General features: G+C 43.3%; 1 protein-coding gene across 19 annotated transcripts in view; it reads left to right on the top strand.

The window, feature by feature from the left end:
* SIPA1L1 (signal induced proliferation associated 1 like 1) overlaps nucleotides 1-11,146 on the top strand; it is a 468,863-nt gene extending 457,717 nt beyond the window's left edge. For 15 of the 19 annotated variants that reach the window (XM_027568806.2, XM_027568796.2, XM_027568799.2 and 12 more), the window contains 4 exons: nucleotides 4,554-4,700; nucleotides 6,070-6,184; nucleotides 8,505-8,589; nucleotides 9,191-11,146. In XM_027568806.2, coding sequence (XP_027424607.1) covers nucleotides 4,554-4,700; nucleotides 6,070-6,184; nucleotides 8,505-8,589; nucleotides 9,191-9,334 — 491 coding nt within the window. In that variant the 3' untranslated portion in view covers nucleotides 9,335-11,146. The remainder of the gene's footprint in view (nucleotides 1-4,553; nucleotides 4,701-6,069; nucleotides 6,185-8,504; nucleotides 8,590-9,190) is intronic. The other 4 variants (XM_027568815.2, XM_027568812.2, XM_027568809.2 and 1 more) reach the window with 3 other exon arrangements.
* Nucleotides 11,147-26,923: the final 15,777 nt, after the last annotated feature.

The following is a 26,923-nucleotide window of genomic DNA, read 5'->3' as shown; positions in this document are numbered from 1 at the left end:
GAGAGACAGAGAGAGGGAGACAAGCAGACTCCCCACTGAATGGGGAGCCCAACACAAGGCTCAATCCCAGGACCCTGAGATCATGACCTGAGCCGAAATCAAGAGTCGGATGCTCAACTGACTGAGCCGCCCAAGAGCCCCTCCTTCAGCTTTGTTTGTCTGGAAAACTCTTTATCTCACCTTCAGTTCTGGAGGACAACTTTGTTGGGTAGAGGATTCTTAGTTCGCAGTTTTTTTTCTTTTAGCCACTCCCTTCTGGTCTGGAAAGTTCCTGTTGAAAAGTCTTACTGGGGATTCATTTGTACGTACCAAGTTGTTGTTCTCTTGCTGCTTTTAAGATGTTCTTGTCCAACTTTGGAGACTAATTGTAATGCGTCTCGGTGTGGGTCTTTTTACATTCATTGTATATGGAACTCTGGTCTTCCTGGATCTGCATGTGTGTTTCCTTCCTTAGGTTAGGGAAGTTTTCTCTCTCTTCTTCTGGGACCCCTATAAATAATGTAAATGTTGGTCTGCTTGATACTGTCCTATAGGTCCCTTAAGCTATTTTCACTCCTTTTCATGCTTTTTTTCTTTTTGCTGTTCTGATTGGATGAGTTCCATTGCCTTGTCTTTGAATTCACGGATCCTTTCTTCTGCTTCATCTAATCTGCTGTTGAACTCCTCTAGTATATTTTTCAGTTCAGTGATTGTATTCTTTGGCTCTGTGACTTCTATTTGACATTTCCTTATATTTTCTTTTTGTTGAAGTTCTCACTATGTTCATTCGTCTCCCAAGTTCAGCGAGCATCTTTGTGTCCATTATCTTGAACTCTGTCAGGCAGATTACTTAACTGCTTTTCACTAAGGATTTTTTCTGTGGTTTTATCTTGTTCTTTGTTCATTACATATTCCTCTATTTCCTCTTTTTTCTAGACTCCTTGTGTTGGTCTGTGTGTTAGATAAGAGAGTCACCTCTCGCAGTCTTGAAGGAGTAGCCTTGTTTTGGAGATGAACCTTATCATTCAACCCTGCCCTAGCTCTTTCTTGTCTCTCAGACCTTTGTGATGGTCCAAACAGCCTATTTCAATTTTTAATAGATCCCAGTAGTTGGGGTTGTGCCAAGACCAGTGTCCCAAAAGGGAGGATCTCAGTCAGCGCCTAGATTTAGGCTGATTGTAAGCCGGACCCTCTGGCGGCAGCTCTTAAAGTATGCAAATATATACAGTCCTATGGGCCCACAATTGTAAGCCCCACTGGCCACCAGAGCCAGGCGATCTCAACATGTCCCCTGGGTGGCAGTCCTAAAAACCAGAGTACTAATAAGTGAGTGTCTAAGTTCCTTTCTGAGAGATAACAATGAGCCAGAGGAAGGCAGAGGGCAAGCACAAAGATAGCATGCACTGGCCTCCGTGCCCTGTGAGCACCACCATGGACCCCTACTTGTGTGCCAAACCTGAAGCCTGCCCTAGGCCAAAGCTCTGGAATAAGCAAATAAGCCTCTTTCACAGAAGTCTGGAGTTTGTTTCCGTCTGCATTCTGTTCAGTGCCCTACATGTGGTAGTCAAGAATTATCCCTCCAGGGGCGCCTGGGTGGCTCAGTCATTAAGCGTCTGCCTTCGACTCAGGTCATGATCCCAGGGTCCTGGGATCGAGCCCCGCATTGGGCTCCCTGCTCAGTGGAGAGCCTGCTTCTCCCTCTCCCGCTCCCCTTGCTTGTGTTCCCTCTCTCTCTGTGTCTCTCTCTGTCAAATAAATAAAACCTTAAAAAAAAAAAAAATTGTCCCTCCAATTTTTAAAGTTCCATGGGACCCAGGAATGGAGGAGGCCCCCCCGGCCGCCAGAGCCATATGGTCAAGGGGCAGCCCTTGGGTGGCAACCATAAATACTGGGGCACCAGGTGCATATAACAACCCTCTCCTGGCATGCTTGCTAAAAATAACAATTTCCAGACCTTACCCAAGACCTGCTGAATTTCAGTACAAAGGTGTAGTTTGGAGATTATATTTTAACCAAACATCCTATCTGCTACTGTGATTGGGCACATTTGGCTAACATTAAATTATTTTTTGGAGAATTGTATCCATTTGCTCCTTCCAGCCACTATAAGAACCCGGACTTGCCATTGTTCTGTCTTTCCTAGACCGTGAGGGTATTGCCTATGGTGTCAGCCAGTTGTTTGTTGACTCATTCATTCATTTAGTGAACAAGCAAGTATTAGTTTAGGGAAAAGCGTATTGATGCCAGTGGCACCTCCATCTTGCCTTTGGTTCATAAATGCCTTGTTTGCTCTGTGACCAAACTAGGTCCCAGTTTTATGAAAGACCATATTCTGGGACTATGGGTTTACATTCGTTCTTTTCCTTTCTCCTCTCTCTGTCCACCTCCATTCCAGGGTTCTACACCCACCCTGCCCTGCTGTGACCCAGCCCAGCAGACGCCTGCTATGGAACCTGGGGTCCTGCTTGTTCATTAGACATATGCTATAACCTTGTCTCCCATCTGCCCTTCTCCTTCCGGGCATTCTGCGTCCATTCATACCCATGTTTCATATCCTTTCTGCTGCTTCTCTGGAACAGTATTTTCTTTGACTCTCCTGCTTGCCTCATTTGCTTTCTCCCTGCATCACACATGAGCTCTCAACCCACTCTCGTGCATGTCCGTCCACCACCTCTGTCCTGCTCACTGCTCCCCTTCTACCCGATGGCAGGCATCACTCGGGGGCATGCCAGCTTCTCACTGCCCCCTCTCCCCCATCTGACTACAGCTGGACTCTGGCTTCTCTTTTCTCCACGAGGGCACCCTCCAGAGTGAACATGTGAAATGACCACTTTTTACCATCTAGACTCTAGAAGAAAACTTCCTGGTAGTGACCAAATAGGCCCTAATCTTTTCTCCCCTTGTGTCTCCACACTGGGGCCACTCTCCCCTGAGTTCCATGGCTCCTGCAGCAATAAACCCTCCGTAAAGGCATGTCTGCATGTGTCCCGTCAGAGTAGACCCTGTCTTCTAGAGGTTTCCATTCTGAGAGAGCAACCTGGTCACTGTCCAGCTGCAGAAGGGAGGGAATGGGCTGCCCTCTCTGACCCCCCCCCCCATCCCCTCTTCTTGCTTTCCTGGAAGTCAGGCAGCACGGTGACCCCATGTCCTAAACGGAGCAACCCTTATTGGGCTGATCCCTCAGCCCTGGCCTTGTTTTGTCGACTGTCACTGGGCAATGGGGAGGAGCGACTTCTTTTGTACATATGGAAATTTGGGTGCCAGAGATAAAAGGGCAGGAGGGTTGTGAGTGACACACAGAATTGTCTGTTCCACCTACTTACCCTTGGGAGCATGTTTAAATAGATCAGAGCATTTAATATCTGGCAGTATTTGTTGATTTCCATTTACTCATCATTTTGCTAATTTAAGCACATTAATAACTAGCAGCTGTACTTCAGAGCAGTTCTTTATGTCATTTGAAAGGGAAAATAAGCACTAAATATACTCTGGTTTCCCAGGCTATCATCCTTGGGGAAACTTTTTAACTCCTTGTAAACAGGTGTTTCTGGAGTCACTCAGTGATTGTAACTGAGGTTTGAGCTTGTGGTGGCATGGATTTTTAGTGTTACAGTCCCACCCTGAGGGTGGCCGTTCTGCTGGAGCCGCACACCCCGCCCTTGCCCCTGCCGCAGCCCCTGCCCCGGGGAGAGCATCTGCGTGTCACGGGCCCAGCAGCCTTCCCACGCTGTTCTCTGCCTGCGTGACCTCGAGCGTAGCAGCATGCCCTCCGACGGCACAGCGGCCCCCTGCGCCCACCCCTCTCTGCCCCAGGCCGAGCAAAGGCTCGTCGTTATGATGGCTTCATGTTTGTGTTTCTAAATTGTCACCTTAGAAGAAGCTCAGGCTCTTGGACTGCTGTGATCCAAAAGTGATCCCAAGAGTTGCTTCTTCTGTCCTCGGGAAGGAGAAGAATGCCGACACCAATCCTAAAATCACCTTCCTGTAGTAACTCCATTCGGGTAATCGAGCACTCTCATACAATCTGCTTTGGTTCCCACATCAGCCTGCAGACACATCCAGCTGCGGAAACCAGTGGGCCATCCCCTGGGGACAGGGGGTCCGTAGCAGGTGGCTCAGATCCCGGGGCCCAGTCCAGTGAGAATAAGCCTTATTATCCCCTAAAACAGGGATCAGCAAGCTTCTCCGGTCTGGCTTCAAAATCCAGCTGTCTGTTGAAACAGGCCTCGTTGTCCTAGCCTGGATCCTTGACTCTGGGGGGAAAAAAAAAAAAGCAAGACATGGGAGCTGCCCTGGGCCCCCCTGTAGACAGACAGCTCCCAGAGAAGCAGACGTGTTGTCTCCGTGCAAAACTAACTTTTCTGTGTCTCACGCTACTAGAGGTGAGACAGTGGAGGATGATTAAAAAGTCAGGCAAGCCTGGAGGAAGCCAACCCCCTAGTTCACGTCAGCTTCAGAATAGTCCCTGGTGGTCTGCTGGACTGGGTATGGATTCCAGGTAACAAGTGCTTGGCTAGGATCTCGAGCGGTTCTCCTGTGGGCATGAGAAGGATCTTACCTCTCCTCTCTTGCAGGAGAGTTCTCGGCCTCAGACAGCTCCCTCACGGACGTCCAGGAGACCCGAAGGCCTCCCATGCCTGACCCCGGCCTGATGCCCCTGCCCGACACTGCTGCGGATTTAGATTGGTCCAACTTGGTGGATGCTGCCAAGGCCTATGAGGGTGAGTCTGCGGACGATCTGAACAGGACGGGCGGGACCGGCAGGGCTGGGGGCTGCGAGGCTCTGGTCGTTCTCTATCCGCTCTGCTGCTTTGAACACACTGACCACACAGGGTGGAGCCCGTGCAGCTGGAAACCGGTTGGCTGAACCATTACCGAGCACTCAGTAGGGCCACATGCTGTATGATTTAATCCAATGGGGCCTGATGTTTCCTCTGCATAGGAATTCATAGCATGGATGTCTCCCCTCCCCACTGGTGGGAAGGGCAGGGAGCAGGGGAATCCCAGCTGTCACCTGATTGAAAAAAACACCTATCCAGAAAGAGTCTTTGACCCCGTCATGAGGACCTCCCTGTGAAGTGCACCATTGGATCTGTTAGGGATGCTTGTCCCACTTGGCCCTGCCCCCAGGCTTGACAAATGTTGGGTATCTTCTTTGTGTTGCTCTCCCGACTCTGGTAGCACGTTTGCTGTCCACGTCGTTCCTGTGCCAAGCCACCGTGTGTGTGCTTGCATCACTGCAGGCCCTTACGCCGGTGTGCTGGAATAGAAGAAACTCGGTGTAATGCTCTCCACGTATGTGGACGTGAGGTTGTCGAACGCCTTTTGTGAATAGACTGACTTCCCTCTATGGTCATCATTCCAAATTCTTTGGTGCTAAAATGTTCTTTATAATAAACAATGATAGGAAACGAGTGGTTTAAGGTTGAGTTAGTTTCTTTGTGTTTGTTTTTTTTCCTCTCACGTTTGAAGAATTGAAAGTGGCTATTCTGTCCAAGCTACGATTTTCAGGAGAACTTGATTAGCCGACAGTGGAGTAGCCACAAGGCACTCCCATGTTAGCTGGTGGCAGTTCCCCAGTACAGATGCTCCTTTATATGATATGGTAGTAGTTTTGTGTTTCTAATGAGAGGTTTTGAAAATTTGATTTTGTTTTCTTGGCTCAAGTTTTAAGTTGGGTATATTTTGAAACCCATATGGTTGGACTTTGGCTAAAACCCTCCAAGGTAGCCAGGAATCTTGTGGAAAACATACTTCTACAAGTGCATTTTCTATCGTCACTGAGTGGAAAAAGCCTTGGTCTGGAAATTTGGCACAATGCCTGTTTCCAGGGAAACATTTCATAGAATGCTACTTTGATGGGTAAGAAAAAGAAGAGTACAGTTGATTCACAACGAGTGTTTTCAAAAGGGATCTTACACTGCTACTGTCCTCTTAGAGCTGAAACAGTAATTTTTTCCTACACGGGTCAGGAGATAAGGTTCCCGATGCATCCTCACACGTTGATTGGATTCGACCGGTTGTTGACCTTTGATAGACCGGGCCGGGATGTGGTTCCAAATACTGAATGGCTTCTCCTCTCCCTTCCAGTCCAAAGAGCCTCCTTCTTTGCTGCTAGTGACGAAAGCCACCGGCCCTTGAGTGCTGCATCCAACAGTGACCAGCTTGAGGAGCAGGCTCTGGCCCAGATGAAGTCCTACAGCAGGTTGGTCACCCAGTAGCGAGGTCAGCACTCTGCACCATGTGTCCCCTCCACTCATGACAGCAGGTGTGGGGAAGAGATGGAGGCCACATGGATTAGCTGACTGAAGCTCATCACCGCAGTGCCAGACTCTTCACATTTTAGAATGCTTTGTAACTCAATCCTATAAACATAATTAAACTGTTCTTGATGACTTAGTCATAATCATGAATATTCATTATTATTTAAAGCCATAATACATTTATGCTCTCGGGGCTGATCATGTAAGGTGAGAAGAATCATTTGTCTGATGTCCTTGAGCCTGGTTTTGGAGTTTCTCCCCCTTGCTGTCAGTTGATCATACTTGTAAATGTGCCCCCATCTTAGCAGCTCCCAACATGCTGCTTCAGATCGACCTTAGATCCAAGTCACCAGGAGAGGTAAGATTCGAGAGAAAATGAAAGGCAAGCAATAACTGAGGCCCAGAGGGTTTCCTTAGGAGTTAAGAGCAGGGATTTTGACTTTTGTTGAACTGTGCAGAGGCGGATTTCCATTTTCCCGTTTCACGTGGTGAGGATGTTGGGTAGATGCGTCCTGTTACTATATAGGGAAGCATCCCACAGGCCGCTGTGGTATACATGTACCCCCTGATGCAGAATAATTTCCTCAATTTGAAATCTCTCCTTTTAAAACCTTTTGAGGATGGTTAAGAATCCAGGTATCTAGGAAACATACAACAATAGGAAAAGTGAGGTTAGCCTAGGTTGTTCAAATAGGCTGTGGGACTTGTTCCTGAAGACTTGGCCAAGCAAGTCTGCAAGGAAGTGCTCTTCACAGAGAAAGCAGAAGGGTGATGGGTGGTTTGTCATGAGTATAAGGGACAGGTGCTGCACTCACTCCGATCACTGAGACATCTTGGGAGGGAGAGTGGCAGTTAGTTTGGCTGTTGAGAGCTTTAACAAAACAAAACAAAACAAAACAAGACAAAACAAAACGTAGTGTCAAGGGTGCAGTGAACCCAAAATGTACCTTCTTATAATGGGCCCTCCCACCAGGAGAAGTCTGAGTGAACAAGTCCATTTTCCTCAGAAAGGATTATTCAGCACCTAGTTCTTAAATCCTTACAGAATCCTAAGATGAGGGTGATGGTTGGCACTTTTCTTTGTTCAGTGAACAAGTGGAGTTAAATGTGTTTTTAAAAATTAAAGCATACACAAGCACGTAATTCACTTTGAAAACATTCAGAAGTCAGGATAGGCTTCTAGGAGTTTTCATTGGGCATCCCATCTTAAAAGTTTGGAGATCCTTATCATTTCATTTATTTACAGCCTGGAGCTACTCGTGCCACTGCGAGTTTTGCCCTTTGGGCTCGTAGATCTAGAATCAGCAGAAGACATCAACACAGCTCAAGTAAAGACCGCCTTTTATTCCGGGATTCCAAAACTTCAGTCTATCTGTGTCTTCCCTTTTTGACCTCTGGAAAGAGGCACCTGCGTGTTCTCCCAGTGGAAGGCTTTAGATTCTTGGTTGTGTGACTCTGAGGTGGTGTGTCTGGCTAGAGCTCACTTGGAAACTTTCTGCAGCTTGAATTCAGGTAGACAGGAGTTGGACAAAGAACAATTGACAAGGGTCTTCTGTCCAGCCAGTTGGGTGGCCTTCTCATCTGCTAGCTCTTTGGGGGTTTTTTGGTACTCCACTAGCACAGATAAATTGGGCGAAAGAACATTGGGGGCCTAATTTTATTATGCAGAACATAATAGCAAAAGAGACATTAAGGTTGGACTGACAAGCTTTTGAAACAGGTCTTATTTTTTAAAATATTTTAAGATATTTAGACAAGCTTTCAAGACGGGAGCATGATAACTTAGCTGCAACTGGATGAGTAACCACAGACTGTTTTCTGGGGAGCCAGAGACCTACCCTCGGCCGGCCGCCCCAGGGTAGGGCTGACCTCAGCCCCTCTGCACACAGAGGAGGGGCTCTCTTCTGCTCACAGCCACTAAAGAGAATAGGAAACACTGCACGGCTTGACACTTGGGCCTGCCAGAAAGTACCTCTCCTGCTGCCAAAGAGACCAGTTTCACTTACTGTCCTGTATTCTTTGGTCGTGAAGAGCCGGCATCTTTAACAGAGGAAGCTACTGATTCGCTGCCGTTCACCCTTGCGTTACCTCTTGTTAAGATTACCATTTTCCTTTTTAGAGTGAACATGCACATTGGGTCACCGTACTGAGTAGTTTGACATTAAAAAACCATTTTACAAATACAGCGGCCTCATTAAAAATGCCAAACAGACCCAGCCGTGGAGGCTTCTGCCAACACCGTCTTTTGTTTCTTGTCCCCAGCAGTAAAGATTCCTCCCCCACTCTGGCTTCTAAAGTGGACCAGCTGGAAGGGATGCTGAAGATGCTCCGGGAAGATCTGAAGAAGGTAAACACACATTCTCAAAGCAGAGTGCCTGGTCTGTGCAAACTGCCCTTGAACAGATGCCCCGTTAGTGGAATAACTTGGGGGCATTGTCCCTGTCTCCTTGGGACACATGCTCCACGAGCTGCTTGGAGCTCAGTTCCCACCGACACACACCGTGTGAGCAAGCCTTGTCGAGGGTGCGGAAAAGTTGTTGAACCCCAGCCAGCCCCTTGGAGCCCTCTCTGGGCCTCCCCGCCCCTTGTCTAATGGGCCAGTAGCCCAGACCCACCCCTCTTCACTGTCATTCGGGCTTTCACAGCAGGAGAACGGAATGTTGTTTTGTTTCTTAGTGGCTTTGACTATATTAAGACGGCAGCCACCCAAACAACAGTCTGAAAGTTAAGACAGCCCTTATTGAAGACATTAAAGTACACGTTAATGTCTTTGCATTCCAAAATAAACCTTACTGAGCCTCTGGCCTGAGTATCCGAATGCCCAGTGTCAGGTCACAGATACAGAGGTTTAGGATGAAGAACAGAAATGGGTGAAGGGCACACCGGCTCCCTAGCCGCCCCTCCAGCTGCTGGGTCCCAGCCCTTTCCTCCTCTGCCCTGCCTCCCAGGAAAAGGAAGACAAAGCCCACCTGCAGGCGGAAGTCCAGCACCTCCGGGAGGACAACCTGAGGCTGCAGGAGGAGTCCCAGAATGCCTCGGACAAGCTGAAGAAGTTCACGGAATGGGTCTTCAATACCATAGACATGAGCTAGGGCCAGCCGGTGGGGGGGGGGAGCCCCGGGAGGGGGTGGGGAGCTCTCCGCTGCGGTTTGGCGCTCCTTCGGCCATGACCCCGGAAAGCCTTCTCAACCGACCCGCCCTCACTTCCCACTCCAGCCCCTCTCGGGGAATGCACAACACAATTATTGCAGATCAACAATCATTATCTGCCTTTTGTAGAAAAGAAAAACAAAAAAGTAAATAAAAATTTTAAAAAGTAAAATAAAAGTTTAACTGCTAAAATGTGAATGTCTTTATTTTTTTGCACAATATCTCTATCTGTTACGTATTTAAAAAAGAAAGTGGGCCTAGGCCGCCCTGGCCCATATGCCTCTATTTCCATGAGCTCTTATCAATTTCAGGTAACCCAAGCTTTCCCTCCTTATCCTGACCCATGTCATTGCTCCTAGGAAAATAAAGTTTTTGCAAATGGTTTATTTGGGGAGGGGGCTTTCCTTACCTTAGTTCCTAAAATGCCTGGGGAGGGAGGCGCCTGGAGAAAATGCCTACCTCCCTTGAATGACATGTGCATGAGCTAGCATCCCTACCTTCCCGAGGATAGCGGGGTCGGGGTTACCCGCAAGTCAAGTGCCCCGGAGACAGAGCCAGGGCTTCGGGCGATGCCCCTTTCCTGTCCTGCATTGTGACGTCACTCTACCACCTGCACCCCCTGCTTCCTCTCCCCGGGAGATGGTCCCAGGTGTGCTCCTCAGAGCTAGAACTCTTTCTGTCTGGTTTAAGAGAGTCCCACCAAATTGGAATCAGCCTCTCTATGGCTTCCTGGCTCCAAACATTAATTGGTTTCAGAATTCCTCCAGAGTAAAATCTTACTTGTATGTATTTTGGTCGAAAGTATAGCTTTTGTTTGAGATGTGTGAAGATGAAAATGTGGCAAAATTGTATTTTTAGCTTACTCAAAATGGCCATATTAATTAATCCTCTCCAAAGCAAGACTTGACCAGTATTTATAACTAGGGAAAGTGAATGTTAAATTGTTTAATACTTGCTTGTTAGGAGCAACGACTGTGATCATAGAATGGGCTTTTGAAACCTGCATGTCCCAGTGTGCAATTTCAGTACGGCATTTTCTGAATCCTTTTGTGGCCAGCCAGAGGATCGATGTGCTATTTTTCCTGTCTAGTGATGCAGCTGCTCTGGGCCTCTGGCCATCGTCCCAAGGCCCCCAGTCCTGCAGACGGACACACTGGGCCCACCAGTGTTAAGGGACCCGGGGAGCCCCTAGTGGCCTTGTTTCTTGCCTTCATAAAATGTCACGAAGCTGATGCCTGTGTCCCTTCAGTGGCAACTCTGATGTAGGGAACGTTCTGCGATGTCATCTGCTCGGAAGCTCCCTGCCCCAAGTAATCTCAACTCCTTCCTCCATCCCTGAAAGAAACAGGATGGATTTTCTCTCTTCTCCCACCCCCTCCACCAGACTTTTACGGTTTCATTCATGATTGTGATTTTTCCATGGAATTTTTTTTTCGGGTGACATTTCCACCATGGAAATAGGAAGATTTCGGAGTGCTTTGTAAAGATCTCAATTGTCTGTCTCTTTCTCTCTTGGACTTGTATGAAGGAGATTGTTACATTGCCTGCTATCTCTCTTTGTAAATGAGAAATATCGCTAACATCCAAGCATTCTGAAGTCTTGCTTATCCTTCTGAGTTTAGTTTTTATTTTGTCTTTCATTTGTTTGGGGACTTGGGGCAAGCTATTTATTAGAGTTTTGCAACAGAATTCTTGTTTGAAGCCTTTAAAGACTACTTGTAAAATTCAAACAATAAAATTCATTTTAAACGCTCTTTTAAAATGCTTTGGTATTATTGCTTGAGGTTTTCTTATTTTAAAGACCACCCAGTAAACTCATTGACCCTCCTTGCAACCAATTTTTTCATGAGGTTCCATTAACGCTAAAAGATGATTCTTCAAAGTTTCTGTCCCTCTCAGAATGTTAATAACCTTTTTTACTCTGTTCACATGTCCTTAGAGAATTCCTAATTTGGCTTCTCTGCTTATAATTTAATATTTGCAGAGCACTTTCTAATTAGTTGCCTCTTCATTATCCATGTGTGGATTTTCCATAACGACACTGTCATTCCCTGAGACCAGCACATTTTTGGACTGCCTCTACTGCATCACCCAAACCTGAGTTAGATGTTGTGTGCTCAGGGAATACAAATGCTTGTTAATATTAGGCTGTGCAAAATATAATTAGAAAAGTTAATCTACTGAAAAAATCATAATGCATTCCAAAGCCAAATGGAACCAAATTTTTAAAATCTACCACATCAGTGTTCCTCTCCACTGGTGCAGCTAATTGAGAACTGACAGAGTTCCTTCCTTTTATCTGGTTCAACAATTCTACAAATTCTAGAGTTACAAGACAGGGTAAGACTGGATGCCACAAGATAAACCTCATTAGCAAGCTAAAAGGGTCTGTCTAGACCATGATTCTTAGCTGGTTAGAAGGGCTTGTCCATTATTTCTGAAGGGCTCGGAGGTGGGTTGGGAGTCCCTGGGAGAAGGTGCCATGAGCCTACGTGGATGAAAGGTCTTCATATATGCCATTTGGTTATGCTTCATATCTGCTGCCTATGATAAACAGATGGGGTTGGGCTGGGTTACCAACTCCTCAGATGGGGATAACATTGATAGCCCAAGGGCAAAGGAAGTAGGCGCAGTGAGCGTAAGCCCCTTGTCCCTAGTTAAACATAGAATGATAACTTGAACAGATTCCAGTCTTGCAGCTCATCCATTTCAGCAACGTGGTGCTGCTTCCCCGTCTCAGCCAAAGCTGAGGGCTGAGAGCTGTCCTCGCTTACTCTACCTGAGCGCATCCTGTTACTCCTCCTATACGGGTCCTCTGCCAGGCACGGTCTGCAGCTCGTTTTAGCCTTCAGTGTGGACCTCTCATGACCCATTTTCAACCTGAATGATCTCCCGGACAAAATAACCTAAGCTTTGGGTACCTTACTCTGTATCTTTAGACAAATGCTTTCCATAAGGGATCTCGTCACATATTTTGGGGGTGAATCTATCATTCTTTTCCCTTAACCGAAGTGCTCTGTATTCCTTTAAATGGGCCAATCTCCCTCCACATTTTTGTTACATATTTGTTAGCACACCCCCATATCTCTAATGAGTCCACCCAGCCACACCTCTCCTATGCATTTCTGTAAGTCAGCATGTAAGAAAAGCATCATAAAATGGTATCCACCAATAAAATCCAGCCTCTTTTGCAAGAATGTACAGTTTGGGAAGATATGGGCTCTCCAAAGTAACACAGACACCTCCAAGCCCCTATTGCCTTCCACACTACCAGCTCACTGCACACATTTCTGTACCTGGCCTGGTAACTAGGCATTCAAGTTGCTGTCCCCTGGATCCTACTGCCAAACCCAAGAGAGCCATTACCTTCCCCAGCCGCAGTGCCCATCATACACACACACCCCCCCTTACACCCCTCCCACCTTCACCCACCCGGTGTTCCTGGGAGTGAATGCTCTTAGAAAATACACTGAAGGAAGGAGTTCTATTTAAGTTCAAATAGCAAACTAGAAGTGACTAACAAAGTTACCTGGAGGTGGTCCTTCAGTCACCTATCCTATTGAAGAGGTAAGACAGGGGTGCCTGGGTGGCTCAGTTGGTTAAGCAACTGCCTTTGGCTCAGGTCATGATCCCGGAGTCCTGGGATCGAGTCCCGCATCGGGCTCCTGGCTCAGCAGGGAGCCTGCTTCTCCCTCTGACCCTCTCATGCTGTTTTTCACTCTCTCTCTCTCAAATAATAAAACCTTTAAAAAAAAAAATGAAGAGGTAGGACGGATTTGTAACTGACCTAGTAGTTTTTCTAAAGAGCTTAAGAGTATATGAACACAGTTACTTTTTAAAGCTGCTTAAATGTTCTGCCATCTTAAAAACAATGAATATGCTTAGCAAACTTTTGTTTTAGTTGGTACAAAGAGAAACTCGGCCCAAGGTAGGTTCATATCAAATCAATGAGGCTATGGCTATTAAAACATGCACCATAAATGCAATCTAGCTTAATACTAAAGATTCCAGCTGGAGTCGAAGCTAGGGCTTCCTTCATAGGCCCTGGGAACAAGCAATTCTACCTCTAAAAAGAAAAGACCTGGTGGCAGGTAGGAGGGGTGGGGGTATGGAGTTACCGACCACCATCTTTAAGTATTTGACACACTGTGGTATGAAGGAGAAACCAGCTTTGACATCTGTGGTTCGAGAGGCAAACATGGAACCAGTGGATGTTTGTTGCAGGAAATAGATTTTTTCGCTGAGATAGCTAATCAATGGTGACTGGGTGGTTTCCTGGGCTCAAAGTCAAGAATTAAGAGTCAAACTAGGAACCTCTTCGTGAAGATGACATCCTTTCATCTTTCTTAGTGGACTCTTGCTCTCTTTAAATGAACTTGGGGTCATGAGTCAGACTCAGGAAGGAAGGGAACCTACAGAGATAGGCAATTCTACCTCCCAGCCCAGACAGGACTGAATCTGTTCTTCATCGTCCAGCCACCTGAGCGTGAGCACATCCACTGACGGGGAACTCACTCCTGCCTGGGGCAGCACATTGTATCTTTCAGGGTCTCTTTTAAGTCATTCCTTTCATTTAGGGAAAGTCCATTTCCCTTTCGTTTTTGTGACTTCCCCCAGTCCTACCACTTCGAATTACACAAATAGAAATTTCTCTCCCCAAGTAATAACCATCAATATGTTGGAAAATGTCAGGTCTTCCCAATGGTAGTCATTCCCTGGACAAAAACTCCCTATTCATTCAACTTTTCCTCCTGGGTCATGGATTCCGGTCCCTGCCCCACAATAATATAATCATGTAGGATATGCCTTAAGGACACAAATGCTCTACGTGCATTATTAGCCAATCGAGCCTCACAACTGCCCTGTGAGGTGGGGCTATTATTGTCCCCATTTTATAAAACAAGAAACTAAGGCCTAGAGAGGTCAAATAATGTGTTTGCTGTAAAATAGCTGGTGAATGGTAGAGCTGGGATTCAAACCCACACTTTGGATTCCAGAGCCAATAGTTATTTAATCTGTACTTTCTCAATTCCATTGGTCCAACCTGTGGGTCCCCCACATTGCCTGATTGCATGGATCCTTGCTGCAGGGACCTAGGCACTGAGCATCGTGGACACTAGATGGTAAATGGGGTGGGCTGGGGGGGGGGCCACAGAAGATGACTAAAAGTGTACCTAAAGGCCAGAAGATGAGGAAGAAACCACCTCTTTTGGGGGCCCTTAACAGAGAGGGGACTCTGAAGTGCTTCAACATTCTTTCTCATACAATATAGACATTCTCCCTGCAAATTACAATTCAAGAAAGCATCTCTGTCCAATCCCAGGCCAAATCTAGAGGTAAAAGAATCTTTGATAGCCTGAGTCAGTGGTTCCTAGACATCAGCACCACTTGGACAAGCTGTTTAATTCCTATTCTTTGGCTCTATGCTTAGAGGTTCGGTATTAATATGTCTGGAGAAGCAGGGAATCTTCATTTTAATAAGCATACCAAGTGTTTATGACATGGATGATTCCTGGATCCATTTCTTTGAGAAACTCCACCCTAAGCTTTCAAAAACCTGTGGCCAGCTCTTCTGAGCCAGGGAATAGCAAGTTAAGGCAAAGTGTTACAGGTGAAGGCTTGAGATACTTGGATACTTTGCTGCTTCTCAGCATGGGAGAATGGCTAGCCGAGCCCAGCTGGCCAGGCAGATTCTCTACGAGAGAAGGGTAGAGGGACCCTTTGAAGAGCCATTTACTCAGTGACTAGTAATTCTCAGCTTCAGCCCACCCTACACCCAGATTTTTTTTTCTCTTTTTCTTTTTTTAACCAAGAGGCATTTGCTTAGTGGAGGTCAATTAAAATCTTTGTTTTAAAACTAACTTCTAAATATTGTATAGAACACTCATCTGTCCTTAGGATAAACTGCTACAATGTTAATTTTACACTCTGGTCTAATCAGATCTCATCACTGATGTTCCTGTAATATCCTGCTACCAGTTGTGTATCCTTATCAGTGAACAGATAGGAGTCAGAGATTTCAAAGTTGGTCCCTGTTTTCAGCAATCAAAAGACAAAGAAGAGACTTCCCTTTTCTACCTTTAAAGCTCATCTGTCAGAAAACTGCCCAAGATCCTTGCAGTCTGCTTACTGAAGAAACAGAAACAGAACAAGCCCTGTCCCACAGTGTAAATCTCAGCAACAGTCCAAACCCATCCCAACTGCCAGCCAAGGTGCTTCTGGGGGGCAAGGTTCCTGGTCAGGATCTCTTCCTTTAGCCAGTGTTCTGATTATCAATGGCCGTCGAAGCCACTTCATACTAGTTACTTAAAACAACTACCACTTTATTATGCAGGCATACCTCATTTTATTGTGTTTCACTTTATTGCACATTGTAGACATTGCATTTTGTACAAATTGAAGGTGTGTGGCAACTGTGCATTGAGCAAGTCTATTGGTGCCATTTTTTTCCAACAGCATTTGCTCACTTTCGGTCTCTGTCACATTTTGGTAATTATCACAATATGTCAAACTGTTTCATTATTATTACACTTGTTATGCTGATCTGTGATCAGTGGTCATAGATGACACTATTGTTAATCATTTTGCAGTGCCAGGAACTGTGCCCATATAAGACAGCAAACTTAATAAATGTGTGTTCTGCCTGCTCCACCAAACAACCATTCCCCCATTTCTCTCCCTCTCCTCAGGCCTCCTTGTTTCCTGAGACACAGCAATATTGAAATTAGGCCCATTAATAACCCTACAATGGCCCTCTAAGTGTTCAAGTGAAAGGAAGAGTGGCATGTCTCTCATCCTAAATCAAAAGCTAGAAATAATTAAGCTTAGTGAGGAAGGCATGTGGAAAGCCACCAGGCCAAAAGCTAGGCCTCCTGCACCAAACAGTGAGCCAAGCTGTGGACGCAAAGAAACCTTCTTGAAGGAAATGAAAAGTACAATTCCAGTGAACACATGACTGGTAAGAAAGTGAAACAGCCTTGCTGATGAGAATTTTAGTGGTCTGGAGAGAAGATCAAACCAGCCAAAGCCTAATCCAGAATAAGGCCCTCTCTTCAATTCTGTGAAGGCTGGGCCAGGTGAGGAAGCTACAGAAGAAAAGTCTGAAGCTAGCAGAGGTTGGGTCATGAGGTTTAAGGAAGGAAGCCGTCTCCGTACCATCAAAGTGCAAGGTGAAGCCACAAGTGCTGGTGGAGAAGCTCAGCAAGTTACCCAGAAGATCCAGCTAAGATCATTCATGGAGGTGGCTGCACTAAACAAGAGGTTTTCAATGTGAATGAGACAGCCTTCCATTGGAAGAAGATGCCATCTGGGACTTTCATAGCTAGAGAGGAGAAATCAACACCTGGCTTCAAAGCCTCAAAGCCCAGGCTGACTCTCTTATTAGGGGCTAAGGTAGCTGGTGATTTCAGTGGAAGCCAGTGCTCATTGACCATTCTGAAACTCCTAGAGCCCTTTAGAATGATGTTGATTCTACTCTGCCTGTGCTCCCTGAGTGGATTCAGAAAGACAGAACATTTGTTTACAACATGGTTTACTGAATATTTTAAGCCCACTGTTGAGATTACTGCTCAGAAAAGAATCCTTTCAAAATATTCATTAACTGCTTTTTCATTAACAATACACCTGACCACCCAAGGGCTCTGATGGAGATGTACAATGAGATTAATGTTTTCAGGTCTGCTAACACAACGTCTATTCTGCAGCCCATGGATCAAGGAGTAATTTTGACTTCCAAGTTTTATTATTAAAGAAATGCATTTCATAGGCTATAGCTACATAGTGATTCCTCTGATGGATCTGGGCAAAGCAAATTGAAAAACTTCTGGGAAGGATTCACAATTCTAGATGGCATTAAGTTCATGATTCCTGTGGAAAATCATATGGAGGTTCCTCAAAAAATTAAAAATGGAATTACAATATGATCCAAAGAAATGGGGTATTTACCCAAAGAAAAAAAAACACTAATTCAAAAAGACATATGCACTCATGTGTTTATTGTAGCATTATTTACAATAGCCAAGATAATGGGCGCCTGGGTGGCTCAGATGGTTAAGCGTCTGCCTTCAGCTCAGGTCATGATCGCAGGGTCCTGGGATCGAGTCCTGCATCGGGCTCCCTGCTCCTTGGGAGCCTGCTTCTCCCCCTGCCTCTCTCTCTCTCTCTCTCTCTCTGTCTCTCATGAATAAATAAAAAAAATTTAAAAAAAATCTTACAATAGCCAAGATACTAAAGCAACCCAAGTGTTCATTCATAGATGAATGGATAAAGAAAATGCAGTATATACAATGGAATATTACTCAGCCATAAAAAAGAATGAAACATTGCCATTTGTAACATGGTCAGATCTAGAAGGTATAATAATACTAAGTGAAATAAGTCAGTCAGAGAAAGACAAATACCATATGATTTCACTCATATGTGGAATTTAAGAAACAAATAAACAAAGAAAAAAAAAAAGAGACAAAAAACCAGACTCTTAAATATAGAGAACAAAGTGGTGGTTACCAGAGGGGAGGAGTGGGGGATGGGTGAACTAAGTGAAGGGGATTAAAGAGTACACTAATTATGATGAGCACTGAGTAATGTACAGAATTGTTGAATCACTCTATTGTATACCTCAAACTAACATAACCCTGTATGTTAACTATACTGGAATTTAAAACAAATTCATGATTCATGGGAGGAGGTCAAAATATCAACAATAACAGAAGTTTGGAAGAAGTTGATTCCAGCCCTCATGGATGACATTGAGTGGTTCAAGTCTTCAGTGGAAGAAGTAGCTGCAGATGTGGTAGAAATAGCAACAGAACTAGAATTGGAAGTAGAGCCTGAAGATGGGACTGAATTGCTGTAATTTCTTGATAAAACTTTAATAGATGAGGAGTTGCTTCCTATGGATGAACAAAGAAAGTGGTTTCATGAGATGGGATCTACTTCTGGTATGAAGGTTGTTGAAATGACAATAAATGTCTTAGAATATTACAAAAACTTAGTTGATAAAGCAGCAGCAGGGTCTGAGAGGATGACTTCAATTTTGAAAGAAGTTCTATTGTGGGTAAACTGCTATCAAACAGTATCACATGCTACAGAGAAATTGTTCATGAAAGGAAGAGTCAACTGATGTGGCAAACATTTTTGTTGTCTTAAAAAATTTCCAAGCCACCTCACCAAGCAACCACCACCCTGATCAGTCAGCAGACATCAACATGGAGACAAGACCCTCCAGCAAAAAGATTACAGCTCACTGAAAGCTCAGATGATGGTTAGCGTTTTTCAGTAATAAAGTATTTTTATTTTTAATTTATTTTTTATCTTTTTTTTTTTAAGATTTTATTTGAGAGAGAGAGAGCTAGAGAGCGTGAGCACAAGCAGGGAGGAGAGGGAGAAGCAGGCCCTCCTGCTGAGCAGGGAGCCCGATGCAGGACTTGATCCCAGGACCCTGGGACCATGACCTGAGCCCAAGGCAGATGCTTAACCGGCTGAGCCACCCAGGTGCCCCTAAAGTATTTTTTAATTAGGGTATATACATTGGGTTTTTTTAAGACATAATGCTATTGCACACTTAATAGACTACAGTATAATGTAAACATAACTTTTTTTGGTAAACATAACTTTTACATGCACTGGGAAACCAAAATATTCATGTGACTTGCCTTATTGCAGTGGTCTGGAACCAAACCTGCAATCTCACCAGGGTAAGCCTATATACAATTCTACAGGTCAGGAATTTAGGCAGGGCTCAGTTGAGTGATTTATCCATTCCATGTGATATTAACTGGAGTGAGTTAGTGGTATTCAGCTGGGCTGGTTTAGAGAGTCCAAGATGGCTTCACTCACATTTTTGTCCCCTCAGCAGGGCCCCTTCTACTCTCTATACAGTCTCAGAGCCTTTCCATGTGCACTTTCTAACAGTGTACTTGGGCTTCTAACATGGTATTCAAGGCTGCAAGAGACCAAGGTAGAAGTTGCCAATCTTCTTAAAAGCTAGGTCCAGAAATGGCAGAGTACCACTTTTCCATGTTTTTTCAAGTCTAAGGGAAACAGATTCCACCTCTCGAGGAGAAGCTTGTCAAAGAATATGCACCATCTTTAATATCCCACAGCTGGCCTCTCCTCCTCTGGTCCCCATGTGATCAAGTGTCATCCTCTCTCAGACTCCTAAATCCTTCACCAAGACTAGAATATGAGGTTCTAGTTCAAGATGGCAATGTAGGAGGATCCTGAATTCACCTCCTCCCACAGACACTGAATCTATGGTTACATACAGAACAATTTCCTCTGGAAAAAAAGAGCCTAAAACTAGCTGAGTGACTCTTACACATTGGGCAAATGAGGAAGAAACCCACATCAAAGTGGGAGAGAGAGGCTGAGACACAATCTCACCATAAACCCCACCCATGGTGTGTGACCCACAATCAGGAGAGAACATACAAACCAGTTTGCTGAGGAGCAAAGGGTTTGAACCCCACATGTGGCATCTGAACTTTTAAGACCTGCACCTGAGAGATAAGCCCCCAAAACATCTAGCCTTGAAGCCAATGGGCTTGCATCCATGAGACCCACAAGACCCATAGCAAACGAGAAACAGTTCTTAAAAAGTTCACAGAGGCAGACTCTCCACCCCAGGATGCAGAGCAGAGGCAGAGGCTTATTTGATTATCTTAAAAGTGTCAGCCTGAGGAGCAGACATTTAATTTAACATACATCTTAAGAGCTACTTAAAGGGCTTAGGGGCACCTGGGTGGCTCAGTTGGTTAAGCAACTGACTCTTCATTTCAGCTCAGGTCATGATCTCAGGGTCCTAGGATCAAGCCCCATGTTGGGCTCCCTGCTCAGTGGAGAGTCTGCCTGTCTCCCTCTCTCTCTGCCCCTCCCCTTGTGCTCTCTCTTTGTCTCTGTCTCCATCTCTGTCTCTCTCAAATAAATAAATGTTAAGAAAAAAAAAGAGCTACTGAAAGAAACACTCTCCAATGGCACGGTCCGGTAGGCACCATCTTTGCCTTCTCCTTCTTCCTCTTCCAGTTTGCCAGTATCTCCCAAAAAGGAGCTTATACTTTCATTTGGCACCCTGGTTTTGTAGCTGCCACCCAAGGGACACCTCTAACTTGCTTGGCTCTGCTGGCCAGTAGGGCTTATGCTCATGGGCTTCACAGAACTGTAACATATGGAAAAAGAGTGTTTAACTGGCTACCATCTCTAGAGCACAGCAGTTAGGAAACAGACTCAGTCTTTCTGTGAAAGATGCCTATTAGCCTATCTTCAGATCTCTGACCTAAGGGCCAGTCTTCTAATTAAACACACATCTAAAAGCCAACTGTAATCCTCTCCGGGCATGTCCTCCCACTCTCCCTGTGCAGTGCTCCAGAGCACAGGTTTAGAGCACAGGTTTCCCAGAGGGGAGCCTGGACACATGTCTGATGCCCCAGTTTTTAGACCAGTGTCCTGGTTTCTGTGGTTGTCACCCAGGAGATATCCCTTGATCACCTGAGGCTGGTGGCCAGTAGGACTTGTGTTCATTTCAATGTGACAGTAGCCAAGAAAGAAATGGTTCTTTACTATCATCCCAGGGCTCAGGACAGAGGGAGCAGAGAGAACTGCCAATTCCCAATCTTCCCCTGAGAGAGGTATATTTGCGTATTTTAAAACCTGCAGCCTAAGGGTCTGGCTTCCAATCAGCCTTGATTTAGATGCTGACTTAGATCTTCCCCTTTGGGACACCAACAAGTGTTGGCACACCTTCATCTACTGGGAGCCACTAAAAATAAAATTGGCTGTTTGGGAGAAAATTAAGAGCTAAGGCAGGGTTGAAAAATAAGCTTCATCACCTACATGAGGCCATCCCTTCAAGATTGGGAGAGTTGGCTCTTTTATCTAATACATAAAAACCAACAGACACACACACACACACACACACACCCAACAAGGAGAGTCAAGAAAAATAAAGAAATAGACAAATACATTTCATACAGACAGCAAAATGAAACTTCAGAAAAAGATCTTAATGAAATGGAGATAATTAATTTGCCTGATAAAGAGTTCAAAATATTAGTCATAAAGATGCTCACCGAGCTTGAGACAAGAATGAATTAAAGTGAAAATTTCAACAAAGAGAAAATATTAAAAGTACCAAATAGAAGCCACAGAGCTGAGGAATACAATAACTGAATTGAAAAGTACACTAGAGGGGTTCAACATCAGACTAGATGAAGCAGAAGAAATAAAGACAAGGCAATAGAACGCACACAATCAGAGCAGCAGAATGGAAAAAATAAAAAAGCAAAGATAGTTTAAGGGACCTATAGACAATATCAAATGGACCAACATTTGCATTATAGGGGTCCCAGAGGGAAAAGAGAGAGAAAGAGGCATAAAAACTTGAAGAAATAATGGCTAAAAACGTCTCTAACCTGGGGAAAGAAACACACATCCAGATCCAGGAAGACCAGAGAGTTCCAAATAAGATGATCTCAAAGAGACCCAAACCGACACACATTATAATAAGAGTCTCAAAGAGAAGGAGAGAGTCTTAAAAGCAGCAAAGGACAAAACAACTTGTTATATATGAGGGAACCCTCCTAAGACTATCAGATTTTTCAACAGAAACTTTATAGGCCAGAAGAGAGTGCATGATATATTCAAAGTGCTGAAACTAAAAAAACTTCCAACCAAGAATACTCTACCCAGGAAAGTCATCTTTCACAATTGAAGGAGGGATAAAGAGTTTTCCAGACAAGCTAAAGCTAAAGCTAAAGCAGCTCATCACCACCAGACTGGCCTTAAATTTTAAAGGGACTTTAAACTGAGAGAAAAGGGTACTAATTAGGAACAGGAAAAACATATGAAAGTATATATCTTACTGGTAAAAGCAAATATACAGTATAGTTCAGAATAATCTAATGTAAAGATGGTAGATTGATTACTTATAAAGCTACTATGAAGATTAAAAGACAAAAGTAGTAAAACTATAACTACAATAATACATTAAGAGATACACAAGATAAAAAGATGTAAATTGTGACATCAAAAGCAAAAATGTTGGAGGTGGCAGAAAAAAGGCAGAGCTTTAGAATGTTTTCAAACTTAAGTTGTTACCAACTAGAAATACACTGTTATAAATATATATTCTTTTATATAAGCCTCACAGTAACCCCAAAGCAACAAATCTATAGTAGACACACAAAGGATAAAGAGAAAAGACTCTAAGCACACCACTAAAGTAAAAAAGTTAACAAAGGAAGAGAGCAAAAGGAACAGAGAAACTACAAAACAGCCAGAGAACAATGAACAAAATGGCAATAAGGACATACCTATTGCACATCACTGTAAATGTAAATGTACCACAGTTTCCAATCCAAAGACATAGTGGCTGAATGGATTAGAAAAAAAAAACAAAAACATAATCCATCTATATGCTGCCTACAATTCACTTCAGATATAAGGACACATGAAGACTGGAAGTGAAGAGATGGGAAAAGACACTCCCTGCAAATGGAAACCAAATGAAAGCCAGGATAGCCATACTTATATCAGACAGAATAGACTTCAAGACAGAGACTGTAATAAGAGACAAAGAAGGCCATTACATAAAGGGATCAATCCTATAAGGATATAACATGTTTTCAAACTTAAGTTGTTTGTGAATAAAGAAGCATTCACAATTGAAGGAGGGGTAAAGAGTTTTCTCTTTATTTATTCGCCTAATATAGGAGCACCTAACAGACCTAAAGGGGAAGAGAGACAGCAATGTAAGAATAGCGGGGGTCTTTAATACCCCATTTACATCAATTGATAGATCATCCAGACAGAAAAATCAATAAGGAAACATCAGCCTTAAACAATGTGTTAGATCAGATGGACTTAAAGCATAATATACAGGCTTCTCAAGTGCACATGGAACATGCTCCAGGATATCATATCATATGGTAGGCCACAAAACAAGTCTTAATAAATTTAAGAGGATTGAAATCATATTAAGTACCTTTTGTGATCACAATGGTAAGAACTAGAAGTCAGTTACAAGAAGAAAACTGGAAAGATCACAAATATAAGGAGATTAAACAACAACCAATGAACAAGCAGTGGATCACAGAATAAGAAAATACTTTAGACAAACAAAAATGGAAATATATCCAAATTTATTTGATGCAGCAAAAGTAGTTCTAAGAGGGGAAGTTTATAGTTATAAAAGCCTACACATCAAGAAACAAATCTCAAATAAACAGCTTAGGTTTATACCAGAAGAAACTGGGAAAAGAAACAAAGCTCAAAGTTAGTAGAAGAAAGGAAATAAAGATCAGAGCAGAAATAAAGACTAAAAAGACAACAGAAATATCAATGAAACTAAGAGCTAGTTCTTTGAAAAGATAAACAAAATTGACAAAATCTTTAGCTCGATGAACCAAGAAAAAGAGAGGGGAGGGGGTTCAAATAAAATCAGAAATGAAGGAGGAGATGTTACAACTGATACCACAGAAATACAAAGGATCCTGAGACTACTATGAACAATTATATGTCAACAAATGGAACAATCTAAAAGAAATGGAAAATTCCTAATTCTATAACCTACCAAGACTGAATCATGAAGAAATAGAAAATTCCAGGACCAGAAGCCTTCACTGAGAAATTCCACTAAACATTCAAAGAATAATTAATACCAATGCTATGACCTATGATTAATACCAATGCTATGACCTATGACTTTATTTCAAGGATATGAGGATGGTGCAACATCTAAAAACCAATCAAGATCATACACCAGATTAACAAAAAAAAAGATGAAAAAATATATCATCTCAATAAACACAGAAAAAAGCATTTGAAAATATTTAACATCAATTTATGATAAAAACTCTCAACAGAGTAGATATAAAGGGAACATACCTCAACATAATAAGGGCCTTATATGACAAGTAAACAGCTAACATTATACTCAATGGTGAAAACCTGAAAGCTTTTCTTCTAAGATCAAGAATAAAATGGGGAGGCCCACTTTTACCACTTCTATTCAACAAAGTATTAGAAGGCCTAGCCAGAGCAATTAGGCAAGAAAAAGAAATAAAAGGCATCCAAATAGGAAAGGAAGAAGTAAAACTGTAACTTTGCAAATGGTCTGATACTATATAAAAAACTCTAAGTTGGATACTATATAAAAAACTGTTAAATGAATTCAGTAAAGTTGCAGGATACAAAATCAATATACAGAAATCTGTTGCATTTCTCTACACTAATACTGAACTATCAGAAAGGGAAATTAAGAAAACAATCCCACTCACAATTATATCAAAAGATACTTAGGAATAAATTTAACCAAGGAGGTGAAAAACTTGTACACTGAAAACTATAAGATATTAATGAAAGAAATTTAATACACAAATAAATAGAAAAATATACCTTCCTCAAGGAATGGAAAACTACTGTTAAAAATGAAGACTGATAAAATAATTAATAAAATTTTATGAAAATATGGATGTTGAATATTGTTAAAATGTCCATACCACCTAAAGCAATCTACAGATTCAAACAATCTCTATCAAAATTCCAGTGGAACTTCTCAGAGAAATAGAACAATCCTAACATTTGTATGGAACCACAAAAAACTGAATAGCCAAAGCAGTCTTGAGAAAGAACAAAGCTGGAGGTATTACACTTCCTATTTCAAACTATATTACAAAGCTAAGGTAATCAAAACAGTATAGTATTGGCATAAAAACAGACACACAAAGAAATGGAACAGAATAGAAAGCCCAGAAATAAGCACACACATATGTGGTCAATTAATTTATGATAAAGGAGCCAAGAATATAGAATGGGAAAGGGACAGTCTCTTCAATAAATGATGCTGGGAAAACTGGATAGCCACATGCAAAAGGATGAAACTGGACCCCTATTGTACACCATACAGAGAAATTAACTCAAAATTGATTAGAGACCTAAATGTAAAACCTGGAACCATAAATTCCTAGAAGAAAACATAGGCAATAAGCTCCTTCACATTGGTTGTGGCGATGATTTTTTCAGATTGACTCCAAAAGCAATGGTAAGAAGAGCAAAAATAAATAAGCGGGACTACATGAAACTAAAAAGCTTCTGGACAGCTAAACCACCCTCAACAAAATGAAAAGGCAACTTACCAAATTGGAGAAAATATTTGGAAATCATATATCTGATAAAGGGTTAATACCCAAAAAATATGCAGAACTCATACAACTCAATAGCAAAAATCCCAATCTGATTTAAAAATGGGCAGAGGATCTGAATAGACATTTTTCCAAAGACAACATACAGATGGCCAACAGACAGATGAAAAGATGCTCAGCATCACTCATTATCAGGAAAATAAAACAAATCAAACCCACAATGAGATACCACCTTGCACCTGTTAGAATGGCTATTATCAAAAAGGCAAGAAGTAATAATATTGGTGAGGGTGTAAAGAAAAGGGAACCTTTGGTGAGCTGTTGGTGGGAATATAAATTCATGCCACCACATGGAAAATAGTGTGGAGGTCCTCAAAAAGTAAAAGTAGAACTACCATATAATCCAGAAATTCTACATCTGTGTTTTTATCTGAGGGAAATGAAAACACTAACTCAAAAGGTAACTGTAGCCCCACATTCATTGCAGCAGGATTTATAATAGCCAAGACATGGAAGCAACTTAAGTATCCATCAATGCATGAATGGATAAAGAAAATATGGTATGTACACACACACACACACACACACACACACACACACACACACACACACGATATGCAGGAATATTATGCAGCCATAAAAAAGAAGGAAATCTTGCCATTTGTGACAACATGGAAGTACACTGAAGGCATTATGCTGAGTAAAATAAGTTAGAGAAAGACAAACACTGGATAATCTCCCTCATATGTGGAATCTAAAAAACTCAAAAGCTACCCCCCTGCAACCAAACTGAATGAACAGAGAACAGATGGATGGTGGCCACAGGTGCGGGGGTGGAGGTTGGGGGAGATGGGGGAAGGGGGTCTAAAGGTACAAACGTCCACATATAAGATGAATCCTGGGGATGTGATGTACAGCATGCTGACTAAATATAAAAACCCAAAGCTGTTCATCATCGATGTGTTTTAAACTCTGGTTCAAGATTACAAAACTAAAGTCTACAGGACTCTAGCAAAAGGCTACTCATCACATATTAAAACTCGGGCTTTTTAAACCTGGGGCTGAGAGTTCAGGTGGTCTACGACGCTGGAGGCCCTTCGGTGGTAGAATTTCCACACGTCCCCCCCTGGGATCTCACAGGACCTGAGTCCACACCTCGGGAGCTCTGCTGAGTTCTCCAGGTTAGGCTGAGACCAGAGACGCAGGCTCTTACCACAGGGAACTTGGTCACTGAAGGTTCAGTTACCAAGACGTGGTCTCACAGCATTTGCCAGCAGCACTTCGTCTGTCAGAAACCAATGGTCCTGAGCTGAATCAAGTATGGACTTAATAATGACGCATTAACGGGGCGCCTGGGTGGCTCAGTCCATTGAGTGTCTGCCTTCGGCTCAGGTC

This window comes from Zalophus californianus, chromosome 6, assembly GCF_009762305.2.
Source record: "Zalophus californianus isolate mZalCal1 chromosome 6, mZalCal1.pri.v2, whole genome shotgun sequence".
Taxonomy (NCBI): Eukaryota; Metazoa; Chordata; class Mammalia; order Carnivora; family Otariidae; genus Zalophus; species Zalophus californianus.
Note: the sequence above shows the minus strand (reverse complement) of the source record. Positions and strands in the feature narration are given on the sequence as shown.